General features: G+C 45.4%; 1 protein-coding gene across 3 annotated transcripts in view; it reads right to left on the bottom strand.

The window, feature by feature from the left end:
* Nucleotides 1-15,081, bottom strand: part of TTYH3 (tweety family member 3) — a 79,466-nt gene extending 64,385 nt beyond the window's left edge. For all 3 annotated transcript variants that reach the window (XM_074885546.1, XM_074885547.1, XM_074885549.1), the window contains exon 1: nt 14,823-15,081. In XM_074885546.1, coding sequence (XP_074741647.1) covers nt 14,823-14,945 — 123 coding nt within the window. In that variant the 5' untranslated portion in view covers nt 14,946-15,081. The remainder of the gene's footprint in view (nt 1-14,822) is intronic.
* Nucleotides 15,082-15,723: the final 642 nt, after the last annotated feature.

Here is a 15,723-nt window from a genome sequence, read left to right as displayed (position 1 = left end):
GGGAAGTAGAACAAAGGAAGGTGGGAAGAGAGGGGGCTAGAACATGTCCCTGGTGCCTTCAGGGTTTTAATCACATTAGCTGAGACAAGGCAGCCTGCTGCACTTGCACCTTAAGATCAGCAACAGGTTCTCTCTAGGGTTTACCTTGGCTTGCTAATGACACCGATTCACCTTCTTAAGGCCTTGTTGCATTAGTTTAACATTACACCTCCTGCCACACATGCATGTGTGCCCTTCCTCCTCCCCTGTTCTCCCAGCGACACGGCCTCTAGGTGCCACGCAGCAGGCGAAGCAGGGTGCTGCTCTCTGCACATACGCCACTGTATTTACCTTTCTTCGCTCGATGTTAAGGAGGGTATTTACATGAGGGGATACTTCCTTCCTAAATTCTTTGTGCCCTCCATCCCTACTAGACATGATAATCCTGTTTACCACGTGTCGGTTGCCATGGAAGTGATTATATTGTCACTAGATTATACCTTCAGGTGGAAAACATGTAAGTGAAGGAACACAAGCAGGTTTTTACATACATTTAAAGTCATGATAGTGCAATTCCACATGTAATGACTAAGAGGTTTAACAATAGCTTCTGGACACAGAATATGACCACAAGGAATAGCATGGCATCAAGTTTTCATTTGGTTTTCTCCTAAAAAAATCAGATTGATTGTTTTCTAGTCACTGGCTCCCACTATTTCTTTTTAGACAGTGCCCTACAGCTCAACAGTACAGTCCCAGCCACTTCCCCGGGACCCTAAAAATTTTTCTGCACTCAAAACACTATCTCCTTAGTCCAAAGATTAGGGTGAAAGAAGTGACAAAATCATATAACCAGGCTCCACAACTCTAACTGCCCTTTTGTTGATTACTGTCTTTTATAGAGCAAGGATTCGGAGAGCAGAAGTAAGACAGACCATCTCAGATCTGACACGCTCGGTGAGACGCATGACTAACTCAGTTTGAGCTAGCAGAGCAGGACAGCGTACGTGCCTGGAATGCACAACCCCACTTGGAAGCCTCTTCACCAGGGGCACAAGCGTAGGGGGTTATCTGGGTGCTGCCTGGAAGTTAAATACATGACAGCTAAGAGTGCAGCATAAACAGCCTGAAGACCCCATTCCTTGCAAGCAGCTGGGAATCAAACAAGACACTTGCCTACCTACTGAGACCCCACTCAGCAGCACTGGAGGAGCTTTAGATCTTTAAAGCCAGGATTGTACAAGGAGCTGGCACCCCAAGTACAGCACTGATGCTCACGTGCAGCCCCTACCACCGTTCCCCAGCTGATGGTATATATGTATGTATGCGTGCGTGCCTCTGAACTCTTCTGGCCTATAGCACAGTTTCAGCCATCAGGACACTTACTCAGATCAGATGATACAGAATTACCATTTAGAACCCAAACAGCCATTGCACAATCCAAACCACAGCTGCACCAAGAACAAGATTCTTATCCCTGTATAGCTAATGTTTTGACTACAAGAATAATATATAGCTTGCAGTTAACATCAAACTTTGCACTGTGTAATACTTCCTTACTGCAGCCATTAGAAAGAACAATGCTGCCGTTCTATTTCACACTTGTCCTGTTCTAACAGAAAAAATATTCTTCACTGAGAATAAAGCTGAGGACTACATTGTAGTTTCCAGAAGCTCTCAGCCCTGTTCACAGTTAGCCTATGTTCATAGCACATGGGAGAGACCTCCACTGACCAAGGTCCAAGTGCAGCTACACAGAAAATACTCTCTGTTCCCCCAGAAGTGTCCAGTGACTTGTTGGAAGGCAACAGCATGTCAAAGGCTGATTGAGTACATCCCTAAGGATGAAAATCTTGTTTTAGTGTTGAAGAAGTGGTGGCGTACGTGTTTGTGAACAGAAAGTAAAGAACTAAATTGCTGGTGGATCCCATCTGAAGGCACAGGTGTTCGAAACAAAGCTCAGCATTCACTACATCAGACATCAAGCAGCAAATTTCACTTTGGAAAGGAAAAGAAATACAGACGTGCCTGGTTTGAACTCAAACCTTGATGAGCATTCAAGGCCTATCCTTGAAACTGATTCTTTCTTAGGAATCTTAAATTTCACGTACTGCATCAGATAATCAAGACCACTCTTAGTGAAGCCAGCACAAGTAAGTCAAACCTAATAATCAAGTTAGTGCTGAAAGTCCTGCCCATAGGTTATACCTGCAGAACTACATTTCACCTGTGGGATATGCCATTGCTGCGGTACAAGAGGCACATGTCCTCCCAGGCCAGAGTGTAGCTGACATCAGCAGAAGAAGATTCAGATCTATCCACTGAACTTGGATCTGCAGTCCTCTCCAGCACTGGGAACACGTTAAGAGGTGGGTCAATCACAGGCAGAAGACACAATAGCTAGCAAATAGCTATCAAATGTATTTAGGAGCAGTAATAAGACAAGCAGCAGTCTCTCAGAGCAACATTTTCTTGAGAACAAGATTAACAGCAATGAAATACTATAGCAGCCAACTGAATTTTAACAGCTGCAACAAAATCCACACAAACACCAAAAAGATTGAAAGGGTACTGGAGCGAGGCATACATGTGACCCAGCAAGCACTTGTCTCAGTAAGAATTTCAGACTTAAGATACAAGCACACAGACAAGAAGAATTAACATGCCAAGGGGGGATTAGGGTAACAAGATCCCCATACCTTCTCATCATCTTCTGCTGGGAGAGGAGGCAAGTTCACAGCCTGTCCCTTCCTCCTTCTCCCACAGCCTCCACATTGCTCAAGGCGAAAGCTAAGCTGCACTAATAAAAAAGCAGAGCTAGCGTAAACTGTCCAACCTTGTTATTTACACCTCAGCAGAATGCTCCCAGCATCTACTATCACTCACACGGCTTCTCCCAGAGCTGCCTGCTAATGCACAGGCATTGGAAGCACGTCCCAGAGTACCACTTGTCCATGTAGAGAATTTTGTCAACAGCACTGGGCGTATTTTATATTCATCACCTTTAGTTTATCCTTTAATATTAAAGCATTTAAAATGCTTTTGAAGAGCTTGTGTTTGAAGAGATTTTGACTTGCAGCAGGTCAAGCTGAAAAAGCTCAAAAACCAACCCCTGCAGTGATCAAGAGGTTCACGGTTAGAGCAGTCAACCTGCCCCACAACATGGGCTCTGGGACCAGCAAAGGATCTTTACCTGAACTTATGAGAATGAAAGGCTATTTTAACCTTGTAAATTTGTTGCTCCCACTAATTTGTCTACTCAGGTTGATTCAACATCTGCTGTCTAACCTATAAGAATTTTGGATATATACATACATAAGGAACAGCCAGTGATGCAGCGTATCTGACCTCAGAGACCAGGGATGAAACCAAGCTCTATGAGACTCTACTCAGTCTCATCAGCCAACAATAACTCAGACTGTGTGGAGAGAGGACAAGAAGGACAAACAGAAGACATCGGTCACATTTTGAAATACTAAAAGGCACACAGGAAGCGTTGCACTGTGCTTTTAAAATAGCACTCTCATCCGAAGTAAAGACTTCTGTTTAGCTACAGGGAAGTGTCAAGCAAATCATTCCATCCTCACTGGATGTGCTATCTGTGCTTTCCACTAAATCCAGACAGAAAAAGACCCAAAACACAGCTGATCCATTTTTTCCTGCCACCTACTACAACTGAAACGGTTTCCCTCTTAAGGGAGCATGAACATTAATACTTGCCATTGACTAGAAGTACCTCTAGTCTTGAGCAGTAGCTCCCATATACTCAAGTCCAAGGCATTCAGTCTAACCTTACTCAAGTTCAAATCCTAAGAAAAAAAAAAAAGTGAGCCTATCTTTTTAATCATATCTGTCTAAGCCCAGTGACAGCCAGCTATCTCCGTCCCTAGCCTTTTCCTAGGTCTGTGCCTTTCAAGTATTGCTTGCACTTGGCAGCCTGTCAGTCCAAAGCCAAATGGAGATCATGTTTTTCAGGGTCTACCATTGCATTCGCAGTGATCGTAACTACAAGTAGAGTTGCAATACAGTAGAAATAACAAGTCCTTCCCTGAAGTTCTTTCAGCCTTTCCTCTAGTTCTCCTTCTGCAAAAAAAAGCACAAGTATTTCAAAGATACCAGAAGTAGCACAAACTTCTCCCAGAAGACCCTAGTCATCTGTTGCCGGGGGTCACCCACATAAACTAGTTCTGATAATTACCTTCCTTCAGATTTCAAAAACAAGAAGAGATTACAAAATAATGGAAGTTTACAATTTATTTTTTTTCCCCCAGAGAAGACTCAAAAAAAAGTACCTGGTACTTTTTGAGGTAAAATACTCAGCTATTTCCTAACTTCCAAACAGCAAAACAGACACTGCAAAGCCGGCAGCTGCTCCTGTTACACTCTTATTCCAAAAGTAAAATTCCCTCAGGTGTTAAAGTTTTAAGAAAAGATGTTTGCATAACTTTTCATTAGACTCTCCTTCCTCTTTTCTCTCCTTGAAATTTAGATTATTACACCTCCCAAGGAAAAAAATATTTATAAGAAGGACAACTCCACCCTTTCCTCTTAGTTAACACCCCAAGGCAAGATTCAGCCGGCGGTCAGCCACTATGCACTCTCAGCTACTTCCTTCGTTTCTATGCCCTTCCACGTTCCTCATCACCAAAAATCAAACCAAGTAAGAGCTCACCACATCCACATTTGCCAAAAACTCATGATTTCTGCAGTTGATGCAGCACAGCTTATTACAGCTGCAAACGTTCCTAGGCTCTGATAATTATAAGCCCATGGCTGGGTGTCTAATTAAAGGAGAAATGAATTAATGAGTTTTACCAAAGGCTTTTCAGTCACCATTATAATTCTCACCCTTAATCAGCAGCAGGACACTCAAAGGAGAGCGTGAACAGGATGAAGAGCAGAGAGGGGGGGATAAACCACCCCCAGCTGATGCTTCCCCCATCACGTTCCTCTCCAACATGTCACTGTCATTCAGACCCTGACAGCCAGATCAAACCCAGCAGGAAAACGCCTGGGCTTTTTGGACAGCTGAATACAAAAACGCTTCCTGAAGCTGCCACAAAGCACACACCAGCCTTTGAATGCCGAGAAGCGGCGAGATGCCGAGCGAGAGGCTCTGCAGAGCGCTGACTCCACCGCTTTCATTCATCCACAGCCCCAGCCCCCACCCAGCGCCAACAATTACAGTTCAGTCTCAGGCTCCCAAGGAGGCAGAAATTGAAAACACGTTTTCATTGAGGCACAGCTTGAATTTCATGAATTCCATTACTCTCGACTTTCTCAGCATTTCCTGGAGTGAATACTGTAAAACAAGGGAGAAAGGGGTGGGGGGGCCCATGCGAGGTGGCAATCGTATGCCACCCCTCTGACCATGCCAGCCCGAGAAGAGACTACAGAGGCACTTGCAGCAAGGAAGCAACCTAAAGAAGGACTATTCCTAAGCTCAAGAAAATAAGTATATGCTAAACATAAGTTTAGGGAGGAAGGAAAGTAATAAACTGCCAGAGGCCCCAGAACAGTAACATCATCCGTTACAACTAGCACTTAAATAGCAAGGCTACAGGCACAGCCCAGATGCAAAGCATTACAATGTCAGCAATGCAACAGAAAGCATCTCTTTGGGAGACTGAAGAAGTCTTAGCTACTACAGCAAGTATCAAAATTACCAGTTTATCAGCTACAGGAACTTGAGCACACTGTTAAACTGCAAGAAATCCTACCCCAAGAAAAGAGCATGAAGTACAGTGAGGTCATGCTCTGCCCACCACATTACTCAGAAATCTATTATTCAACACTAAAGCAATTATAATCATCAGAGAAAACAGGTAGCACCAAGCAACAGGCCATTTTTTCCACATGTACTGTTGTAATTTAGGGATTATTCAGGTTTGCTAATTAACACTCTATGGATAGCTTTGATACTATTACCAGTACTCTTAATGGTTCCTTCATGGACACCCTCTTCCCTGTCTCCCCCACCAGCTTGGGCCTTGTCTTAAGGAGCATTACATCATCCACTGCACTGAGTCCTCCTTGTAACAGACACTATTATGCAACTGAAGTGCCTCCATTTGGATTTTGGTGTTATTTTGAATTTCAGTGTTGAATAGAAGGCTTGTTTAAATTCTCTGCATGAACAGCAGCATTTTACAGACTGAAAAGGGTGTCCATGCACAGACACCAACACTGGCATAACAACGCGTCTGAATGTGTTATACATTTGTGAAACATCCATTCCCCACATTCCCGTTTCCCCTTGTCCAGGAATAAGTCCGGCATTGTTAGGACTGATTAGCAATATCTTTCATTCCTGATTTCACACTACAAAGGACTTTCATGCATGTGCACGTGTGGCACCATTCTGAGATGTATCAGTCAGAAAAAGCATTTAGCACTGACCGAGGAAATAACAATCCGAGGGTGCAGCTCCAGTTTAAGTGAGAGTGAAGGGGAGCGTCAGCTCTTTCCCCAGGCTGGTTTCAATGCTGCTCTTACTACTGAACAAAAAATGCTCATTTGTTAAAATAATAACTTAAAGAATTCTGGCACACATTACATCTGCTGAAGCAAGCAACTTGATAACCATGTGAAAGCACACATTATTATAAATGTTACCCTCATATCCAAGTGCTTAGAGAAGGGAATCAGTACAAGTATCATGACTGAGTTACACCAACTGCTGTGTCCATGTATTCCATGCTAACCTACTTTTTTTTTTCTTTTTTTTGCAAAAGAATAGCCTTACAGCCTTACGCACACAAATGACTACTTTGCAAGAACATGCACGTTTGTGGCTTACCAAACCCTAAAGCTCACAACTATAGGATCAGACTCAAAAACTACAAGTAGCTCACTACCCAGAAATCTAAAACAAAAAAATAAAGTTTGAAATTAAAGCCTTTGCAGCATGAAAGTGCACTGTGTTTTGCTCTTTCCTAGTTAATCTAATATGAAAAAAAAAAGGAAATAGCATCAGCAAGGCATTGCGCCACAGTGACTGTTCACTAGATACTTGCAGACCTTCTCACCATGCAGCAAAACTTATTTCTGTTTTGGGGATAAACATAACCAATTCCTAGTTTTTCACCACTGCGATACAACCAACAGTATCAGCTGCTCCTTGAAGTGGAGGAAAGGGAAGGATTTCCAACAGTGATGTTTTTTTAGTTTTTTTAGACTGTCATCTGAGTGTATCCCCAGGACTAAAAATCTTGCATGAACTTGATCCTCCTTGACTTTTAGCTCATTAATCATCATCGTCAGCTAAAACAAAGAACTGGTAGCATGACATGCCCAAAATACAGTCAGCCTTGCTGAGAGAGAAGCAGGGTTACTGGGTTCTGGTTTTATTATGATTAGAGACAACTCATATATATCAATATGTCCCTGAGAATTTTGAGTCTTATCCATATCTTAAAAGTTCAATACAAAAGGTAATCCTGATATATTTCAAAGTTACTCAAGTCTTGTCTGAATCTTAGAGCAAATAAATTCCCAGACATCACGTCCCTTCCCCCAGCTATGGGAATTACATTCAGTTGAAAACAAGCCAAGTTCTCCGACCCACTCAAGGGGAATGGGAAATCTCAATGTAACTGGTGGAAAGTTTACTACTAAAAGATAAAACAGAAACAACAGGAGAATTGACAGTCATCAAGAGGTCAGTTGCAAATGAAACACTGACTCTACTCCATCTCAAGAAAATTAAGAGTGAGCACCATCTTACTCAGTGCTTGCTTGCAGCCACCCAAGCGTATTCACTTGACATCAAAGAACATAAAAGAATTACTTCAGGAGAAGCATTAACCATCACTGCTTAGTCTTCAGCATACTGATCCTTACGGGTACAGAAGTGTCCCCAGAAAGGAGTCACAGGGCTGACCAGGCAAACTACCACAACACAGTCTTACCATGAACCATCAATTCTGGACTTAACCCTTCTCATGAGTAAGTGTGCTCATGGGGGGAAGGGGTGGGGGAGAAGAGGCGTAAAATTAGCCTTGTTCTAGAAGAAAAAGGAAAAAAGAAGAAAAAAAGAAAACAAAATTTAAAAAAAAAAAAAAGAGAAACACCAAGGGATTGGAGGGTGCTTGTCCCTCCAACTGTCTGTTCTGAAGATACATATGTCAAGAAAGCTGCTGTGGCAAAGACCCATAACTTCTGTCTATCTCATTCTCAATACACAGATTTTTGTTTGCAGGTTCAAAAATAAATATAATCCCAGAGTACAAGTAAGAGATCAAGAAGACTTGTGGCACAGCTCCTTAATCCACATTCAAAGCCTTGGGATTAAGTCAGAGGAAAGCACCTGACTTCCCAGCCTTAATCTCCAGAGTCATGCCTAATGGGATACATTCTTCTGGGTGAGAATTTCTCACTTTCCCTGATAGTGAAAAATAAGGAGCACTAAAAATCCACACCAACATTTGCTTGAAGCACTGCTTGTTTTATTGGATCAACATTTAAACAAAAGCTTTTTGTTAACCTGAAAAGCGTGGATTCTCCTCTGCTCAAAAAGGCATTAAGAACTGGGGGGAAGAAAAAATTTTAAAAAAAGGGAAGAGATGGTAAGACTGAACTGATTTTGATTAGTCCTTTCTCTAGAATGATAGTGATCAGGCTTTGCAGCTGGACACCAGGGTAAAGTTGCTAAGTAGCGATATCATTTTGGTGGCAAACTGAAGATTAGAAACCCTCATGTGCATTTTCAGTTCCTGTTTAGACTCCCTTTTTCCAAAGCAAATGCAAAGTATAAGGTTCTTGAATGTCAGCTCCTCCAAACCGATAATGCTTGCGTGCATGCAGGTAAGTGCAATATAAAGGCAGCACTCAGAGGAGGTGGATGCATTGCCCAAGATTTACTTCATCAGTACTTAAATACCGACCAGGAGACATGTTACACTTATAAAGAAAAAAGAGGACAAATGTTGTCTTGGTGCAGACGCAACAAGGTGCGAGTGGCTGGCCACCACCTGACCAGACTAACGCTTTTAACTCTGGTTCTACTCTTCCAGCTAAAACCAGCATGATACCTTCAGAGGACCACAGGTTGCACAGAGGTCTCCTAAGGCTGGGAAGCTCACCAGGCCTGACAAAATTCCTCTCTGTTCAGGATTAATATTTTTAGGATTCTACCTAGATGAAGCGAGCATGGTTTACATCTTTGCACACTCACTTGCATCTTCTTCCCCCCTCCCCCCATAACACGTTTCACATTTCTTCAAGTCACCTTTTACCCCTCTGCGTGTACTTTGGTCTGCTAAGACCATACGTTCAGAACAGTTACTTTTTTTGACTAGAGTAAGGTAATCTACAGTCATGGTTTCCAGCAACTGTCAGTTCTCAGGAGACCATCTGAAAACGTAACAACACAGCACGGGTCAGCAAAAAAGTAAGGCTGCAGACAGAAAGCTGGCAAAGGTTGACTTTTTTCCTGTCTGTATACCATATGCTGCTGCATGACTGGCTTTATGGTCAACAGAAACCATTGTATGTCTACCTTTGGTAAAAATCAGCCATGAAAAATTGTCTTGATTCTACTTTTCTGGTTATTCATTATGCTGCAGTTTGCTAGCGAAGGCTCTTCCACATCAAAACACAGCATAGAGGAGTCAGACTACAGCACCAATTTGCTGATAAGAGGTATTACTGCATGGTTACTCATGCAACCGAGACTGATGAGTAAAGGGAAGAGGAGATTTACCATCAGTTCTTAAAAACGTAAAAGCAACTTCAATTTAATTAGAAAACATTGGATTCCACTAACTGCGGTCACCTAACCTTTCTGGAAATATGAGCAAACTAGTGCTACAGCAGGATAGCTGATCCGACCTTGGAAGTGGTCCATCTATTCTTGACAGAAACCTTCAGTCTAACCCCTTTAAGAAAGGCACATTACCATCTGACTTTGAGCCAACTAGACAAAACCACGTCATCCAACTTGACTAATACACATGTTTCCAATTTACAGAAAGACTCTTGGTTTCAGAATTGAAATAAGATGCCAGTACAGTAGAGGAAGTTCTAAAACAATCTCTCTAATCCAAGTTTTTTGGCAGTTTAGGCTCCATCATGTTCTTCCAGCCAAGAAATATTTCCAAAGACGACATTAGCTGTTATGTGGAGGGAAACAGCCTCACGGAGCCAGAAAGTACCTGACGGAATTAATTCCTTGCTGAACCTTTGCCTACAGGTTTCCAACACACACGCCTTGGATTAGTCTGCAAGCCAAAAAAAGGGAAGCATCGTTGGGCTTACACAGCACCTTTCACTGCTGGATCCCCCCCTCAATAATAGAAAAAGAATGTTACAACACAAAAGCACTGACAGATGTATGATAGGAAACTCATGGGTGGCAACACTGAAGAGACTGTCTCAGGACTAGAGTATACACCCCTGTTCTTATCAATGCTTCCTTTAGCATGGTTCTGCATCTTAATTGGTATGAATCAATCATCCAGTCTTTTTCCAAAGCACATAGAGTTGCCATTACACCTACTATCTGTGCATCTGCAGTTCTGACTCTCTCTCAGAAAAAGCATGAGAGTGGTGCAAGGAAAGAGTTTCAAAGATGCTGGAGAATTCTGCTTTAGTCTAGCCTGATTCACACGTAACCCATGCGTTTACACAGATTCAGGTCAACATTGCCATTTTCCAGCAATTAAGAAAAAGCAGAAATTCAAATCAAGGTGCTCTGTAGGTTGGCTTTTACAGCCTCTTTTCTTCTTCACTGTTTATAGCACACTTCTCAGCACACAGCGGGACTTAAGAGCTACAATAAAGTGTTGCAGGCTCCTTTTCTGTCAGTACCAAAGACACCCTGTCACAAGCAGATATCCCATTACCTGTTGTTGTGCTGTTATTAGAAAGCTATTCAGCTTTTCTACTTCTTTCAGCATGTAACCTCCATGCTACCTCAAGGCTCTTAACCAACTCTACCCTGAGAAATAAAGTGAATTCAATGTCATGCAACTAAGTCACAAGTAGAAGTACTTACATTACTAAATAAACTAGTGACAGCAGCAGTCTCAGGACCATCTCACTGGTCCAATTAACTGAACTGGAAAGTAAGTGGACAGTACTGGTAAGATCATCATTATTTGTTCAGCAGCAAAGAGACCAGAACTGGTATTAGCATGATGCTGCCAGAAGGAACATGAGCTTTGCTCCATTTTTACATTCCCTTCACTCCAGAGTTTGTGACTCACTACACAATGAAAAGGCTTTGCAGAGCACTGCAGTATGACTCAGATGAGAATACAGCCAGAACAAAACCGTTCATATCAAGATATCTTCAACCCCAACGATTCATGGGAGGATTAGGAAAAGAACTGGTCTGATAAGATCCTCTTTAGGGATGACTCTATGGAGCAAGTCCTGCAAGCAGCTCATGAAGGCAGCTCTGACAGCACTCACCAGTATGCCAAACCCCCTGGAGAAGAAGGATCACAACCCCAGCTCATTATACACTGAAGTTCACCTCCATTCCCCCAGAAAAAGGAAACAACTAGTTGTACTGCTGTCCACAGCTTGTCATGACGGCAGCGAAGCAATTGAAGGACATAGGTATAGACATACATTTTTAAACAATCTAGTCCAGAGGGGAAGGATCTGTTCTGCTCCTCCACGCTCGCACACATTGTTCTATCCTAGTGCAACAAGATACGTTGTGGGAGAAGATAAGAAGTAAGTAACACCAATAGAGAGTGTTTTAGAGACCAACTCAGGTAAAGAAAGTACGCAGCCAAAACCTGCAGCTGCATTGATCTCAGCCCTTGGCAACAACATTGCCATAAATATTTCTCATGCTCGCAGACAAAAGGAGGAAGCCCCTGTAGGTTGGTACACAACGGACATAACAGCTTTGAGACAGGCCAGTGCACAGCAGGTATCCCTTCTGCTCTGACGAAAGGGACTACATGGGACAGAACAGCATAACTAGCCATTAGATCTACATCCTTCTAGATACTCCCCATCATCCAGGGTCCCAGAAGACACAAAGACCTAGACTTCAAAGACCGGCAGTACATGCTTATCTATGAGCTACACGTGCTTCAGAGAGGTTTCGGGAGACAATAGCTTGTCTGCTGCTTCAGTGGAATAGTGGCTTGTGCATTACAGTAATCCTGGCTAGGTAGAGGTAGAAAGCCTGTTAAATCACCAGCCTCCTCACCTGCAGGAGCACGTGGCACTGCAACAAGTGACATGACAACATTCAAATCCAAGTCACGGTATTTCACTTTTGGTTGAAGTGTGATGTTCCATTGATGCACAAGTTCAAAGCCCATCATCAAAACATGAGTACAAAAAAAGGTAGGCCTATAGAAAACAGTTTTATAAGGAAATCAATGTTTTCCCTTGGTCATGGGTTGGGAAATCTTTTCTAGAGAAGATTCTGAAGAATCAGAAAGGACATGTTGCTTCCTTCCTCATTAACAAATCAGATTGAGAAGGGACACAGTCTAGCTACCTGATGACTTGAAGTCATGGAAACTTAAAGATATTTTCAATTTAGTAAAGGTGATCCTTCCTTACTGCACCTAGGGACACTCTGCCCTTTCCCATCCCCATAAACTCCCAGCTAGCATCCCCCACTGACCTCTCTTCAGCTGCTGCAGAACTCAAACCCAGTGTACAGCTTATACTTAAGAACCAGGCTATCACCCACCAGTGGAATAGAAAATAAAAATATACACAATTTGTGCCAATGAGATCTACAAAGAAATGAAAAATATGCAGAATTTAAATTTAAAAATAGACTTTCTTAGTTTCAGGATGTATAAAATCTTGACAGCTAAATACAAAAGGTTCCTAAAGAAAAGGGAAAACTATGTCAGCACAGGCTATGAGCAGAGCAAGAGATGCAAATTCATAACAAAGCTAATAGAAAAAGCTATAATTCAAACCAAAAAGGCCTTCAGAGCAATTTAAAGCATGAGAGAGCATCTAGCATTACAGTTCCCACTCCTGGATTAAGTTTCCCTGTTTCACTGCATTAGAATTAATCTACATGGCTACAAACTCCAGAGTCAACTCGCAGAGCCACAGCAGCTTCGTTATATAACCGGCGACACCGATAACACAGGCTGCGTTACTGGAGCCTGCCTGCTATCCCTCACCAACCGCGAAACCAGCAAAGCTGCTGCCACTCAAATCATTCTCTTGACGACAGATGCTTCAGTAATCCAGACATTCAGGTCTGGATTTGATAAGGCATTTTCTTGGGAGCTGATGTTAAGACTTAAAAGGCCATCCACGGCTGTGCAAGTCCTTAATATCATCAAGGGAGGGGAGGCAGCTACACAGGAGAACAGCAGAAGGCATTAAGTCGGAATATGATTACTGTAGAAAAATTATCTGACAAATGAACACAACCCCAGATTGTTGTGAGGAATGCTTTTAAGGAATTTAAGTGACAAACAGTACATTGGCTGTCTATTGAAAGGTCAACGAGTGCTTGTTTCATGATAACACACTCCCAAGAACATCTTTCCATGAACTCTTAACTTCTGATCTTCAGCATCTCATATCCCTTGTTTTAAAGGCAGCTACCCTCTGAGGTCATGGAAATACAGTTAAGCTCCTGTGCAGCATTACATCTGTGTGTGGCCATCTTGAAGCCAAGGGAACTAAAACAAATTAACAAATTGAAGCCCCAAATATGAAAGTCAGGTGAAAAGTCTGTTTTGTTTACTGGTTTAAAGATGTTTCTTTGTATCTACCCATTGCTCTTGAAACACATCTCTCACATCTGGCTCTCGCTTCAGTCCACAGATCTGTTCATCTGTTTAAAACAAAAAGTCAAAATATGCTGCTTTCCAAAGTAATTCTAAATACCTTGTACTTCTAGGATAAACAAGAACCATTTATACGCCCTAGACTTTCTACCTGCGTGCATGATAGCAGCCTGCGTATATAGGACACTGCAAGTATGTTCAGAAAAGCAAAATGGTGTTTTCAAAACCAGAGACCGTGGCAAAACGAGGCAGCAGAGTCACTGCAGCTCGGTTCCAAGATGACAGCAGAGAACACAGATGTTAGAGCACACAGATTCACTCCACGATCATTTTAATTACATGCCTAGCCAACCAAGCACGGGATACAGGCTAAGCAGCATTAAAAAAAAAAAAGCAGCGCACACAAGTATTTAGCGAGCATCTTCCTGTGCACTTGATGCTAACGCCGCTCTCATGCATTAAGTCATCTGTTTTCCAGCAGGCAGGCAGGCGGTTTTGGGAAGGCACCGCCGGCCTCCCTGCAGGTCGCCGCGGTGCGGGGCTGGCGGGATCGATGACGGGGGCACAGGGCGGTTGTCACCGGCGATCAGCGGTTACAACCCGGCCGGGGGCATCGGGCCGCGCCGGAGCCTCCCCCTGGACAGAGCAGCCCGCGGCAGCGCGGGGACCTGGCGAGGGCACCCGGCCAGGGCCGCCTCCTGCCTCCCCTTCCCGGGGACCGCTGCGCCTTCTCCCGGGAAGAACCCCCCGGGCTTGCAGCGGGCTGGGAGCAGCTCGGGGCTCCCGCTCACCCCACCAGGGGGTGACGGCTGCTGCCCGCGGCCCAGGCCGGCGAGACCCCCGGCCCCTGGCCTGCCCCCGGCCCCGCAGGGAGGCAGCGCCCCACCTGCCCCTCGTGGGGTGGACACACACCCCACGCAACAGGGGGGTCGTGGCGCCACAGACACCCACCCGAGGAGCCCCAGCCGCGGCCCTCCCCCTCCTCCTCCACACTCCCAGGCGGGCCGAGCCCCCTGCGCGCCCCCTGCCCCGCACAGCCCACGGGTGTACAAACAGCCCCCGCCCGCGCGGGACGCGGCCCACCCCCGACCCCGTGCGGGGACCCACCTGCTGGTACTCGGCGTCGTGCGGTCGGAAGTCGGCGGCGGTGAGCTCCCAGCGCAGGCTGAGGTGCGGCAGGCGGTGCAGCAGGCTCACCCACCAGGGCGGCGAGTAGCTGACGCCCGCCATCCCCGCCGCGCCGCCTCGCCTCACCCCGACCCGCCGGCCATGGAGCGCTGCAGCGCCTCCGCCTCCCTCCCTCCCTCCCTCCTTCCTTCTTCCCTCTTCACCCGCGCCCCGGCTGGCGGCCCCGCATGGCCGGCACCCCCCGCCTCCTCCCTCCCGCCGCGCCGCTCGCTCCCTCTTTGTTCGCCGAGAGGCTCCACCGCCTCCGCGCCCAGCCCCGCCCGCCCGCTCCCATTGGCGCCGCCGCGCCCCGCCCCGCCCCGCCCGCCGCGGCCCCTCAGGGTCTGCCCCGGCCCCCCGGTTGAGGCACCCGCCGGGCCCCAGCGCCACTCGTGTGGTAACATGGCGCCTGGGCGCGCGGTGCAGAGGGCGCGCGTCCCACTCCCACCATCCAGCGATGTCCCCTTCCCACCAAAACAACCCCAAACCGCACCCAACCGCGTGGCACTTCACCTCCCCCAGGACCGTCGAGGAAAGGCCTCAGACACCAACGCCATGTGCTTTGTGCAACACGCTTGTTCCCGTGGCACGGGCTCCCTCCGTGCTTCTCCAGCCTGTCTCAGCTTTGCCAAAAGCCAGGGGGAAAGCCCGAGAAGTACTGAGGTCTCTAAAGATGCAGACGGGCCCCTCGTGTGATATTCAAGTGCGCCCAAACTTCACCTGTTTGACAGAGACGTGAAGCGCTCCGGTTTAGCTTCCACCATTCTCTCTGCAGGCAAAGGTTTGGCCTCTTCCTGACCCTGACCCAAAGCCAATTACCTTGCTTCATTAACTTCAAGGG

Source organism: Strix uralensis, chromosome 16 (genome assembly GCF_047716275.1).
Source record: "Strix uralensis isolate ZFMK-TIS-50842 chromosome 16, bStrUra1, whole genome shotgun sequence".
Taxonomy (NCBI): Eukaryota; Metazoa; Chordata; class Aves; order Strigiformes; family Strigidae; genus Strix; species Strix uralensis.
Note: the sequence above shows the minus strand (reverse complement) of the source record. Positions and strands in the feature narration are given on the sequence as shown.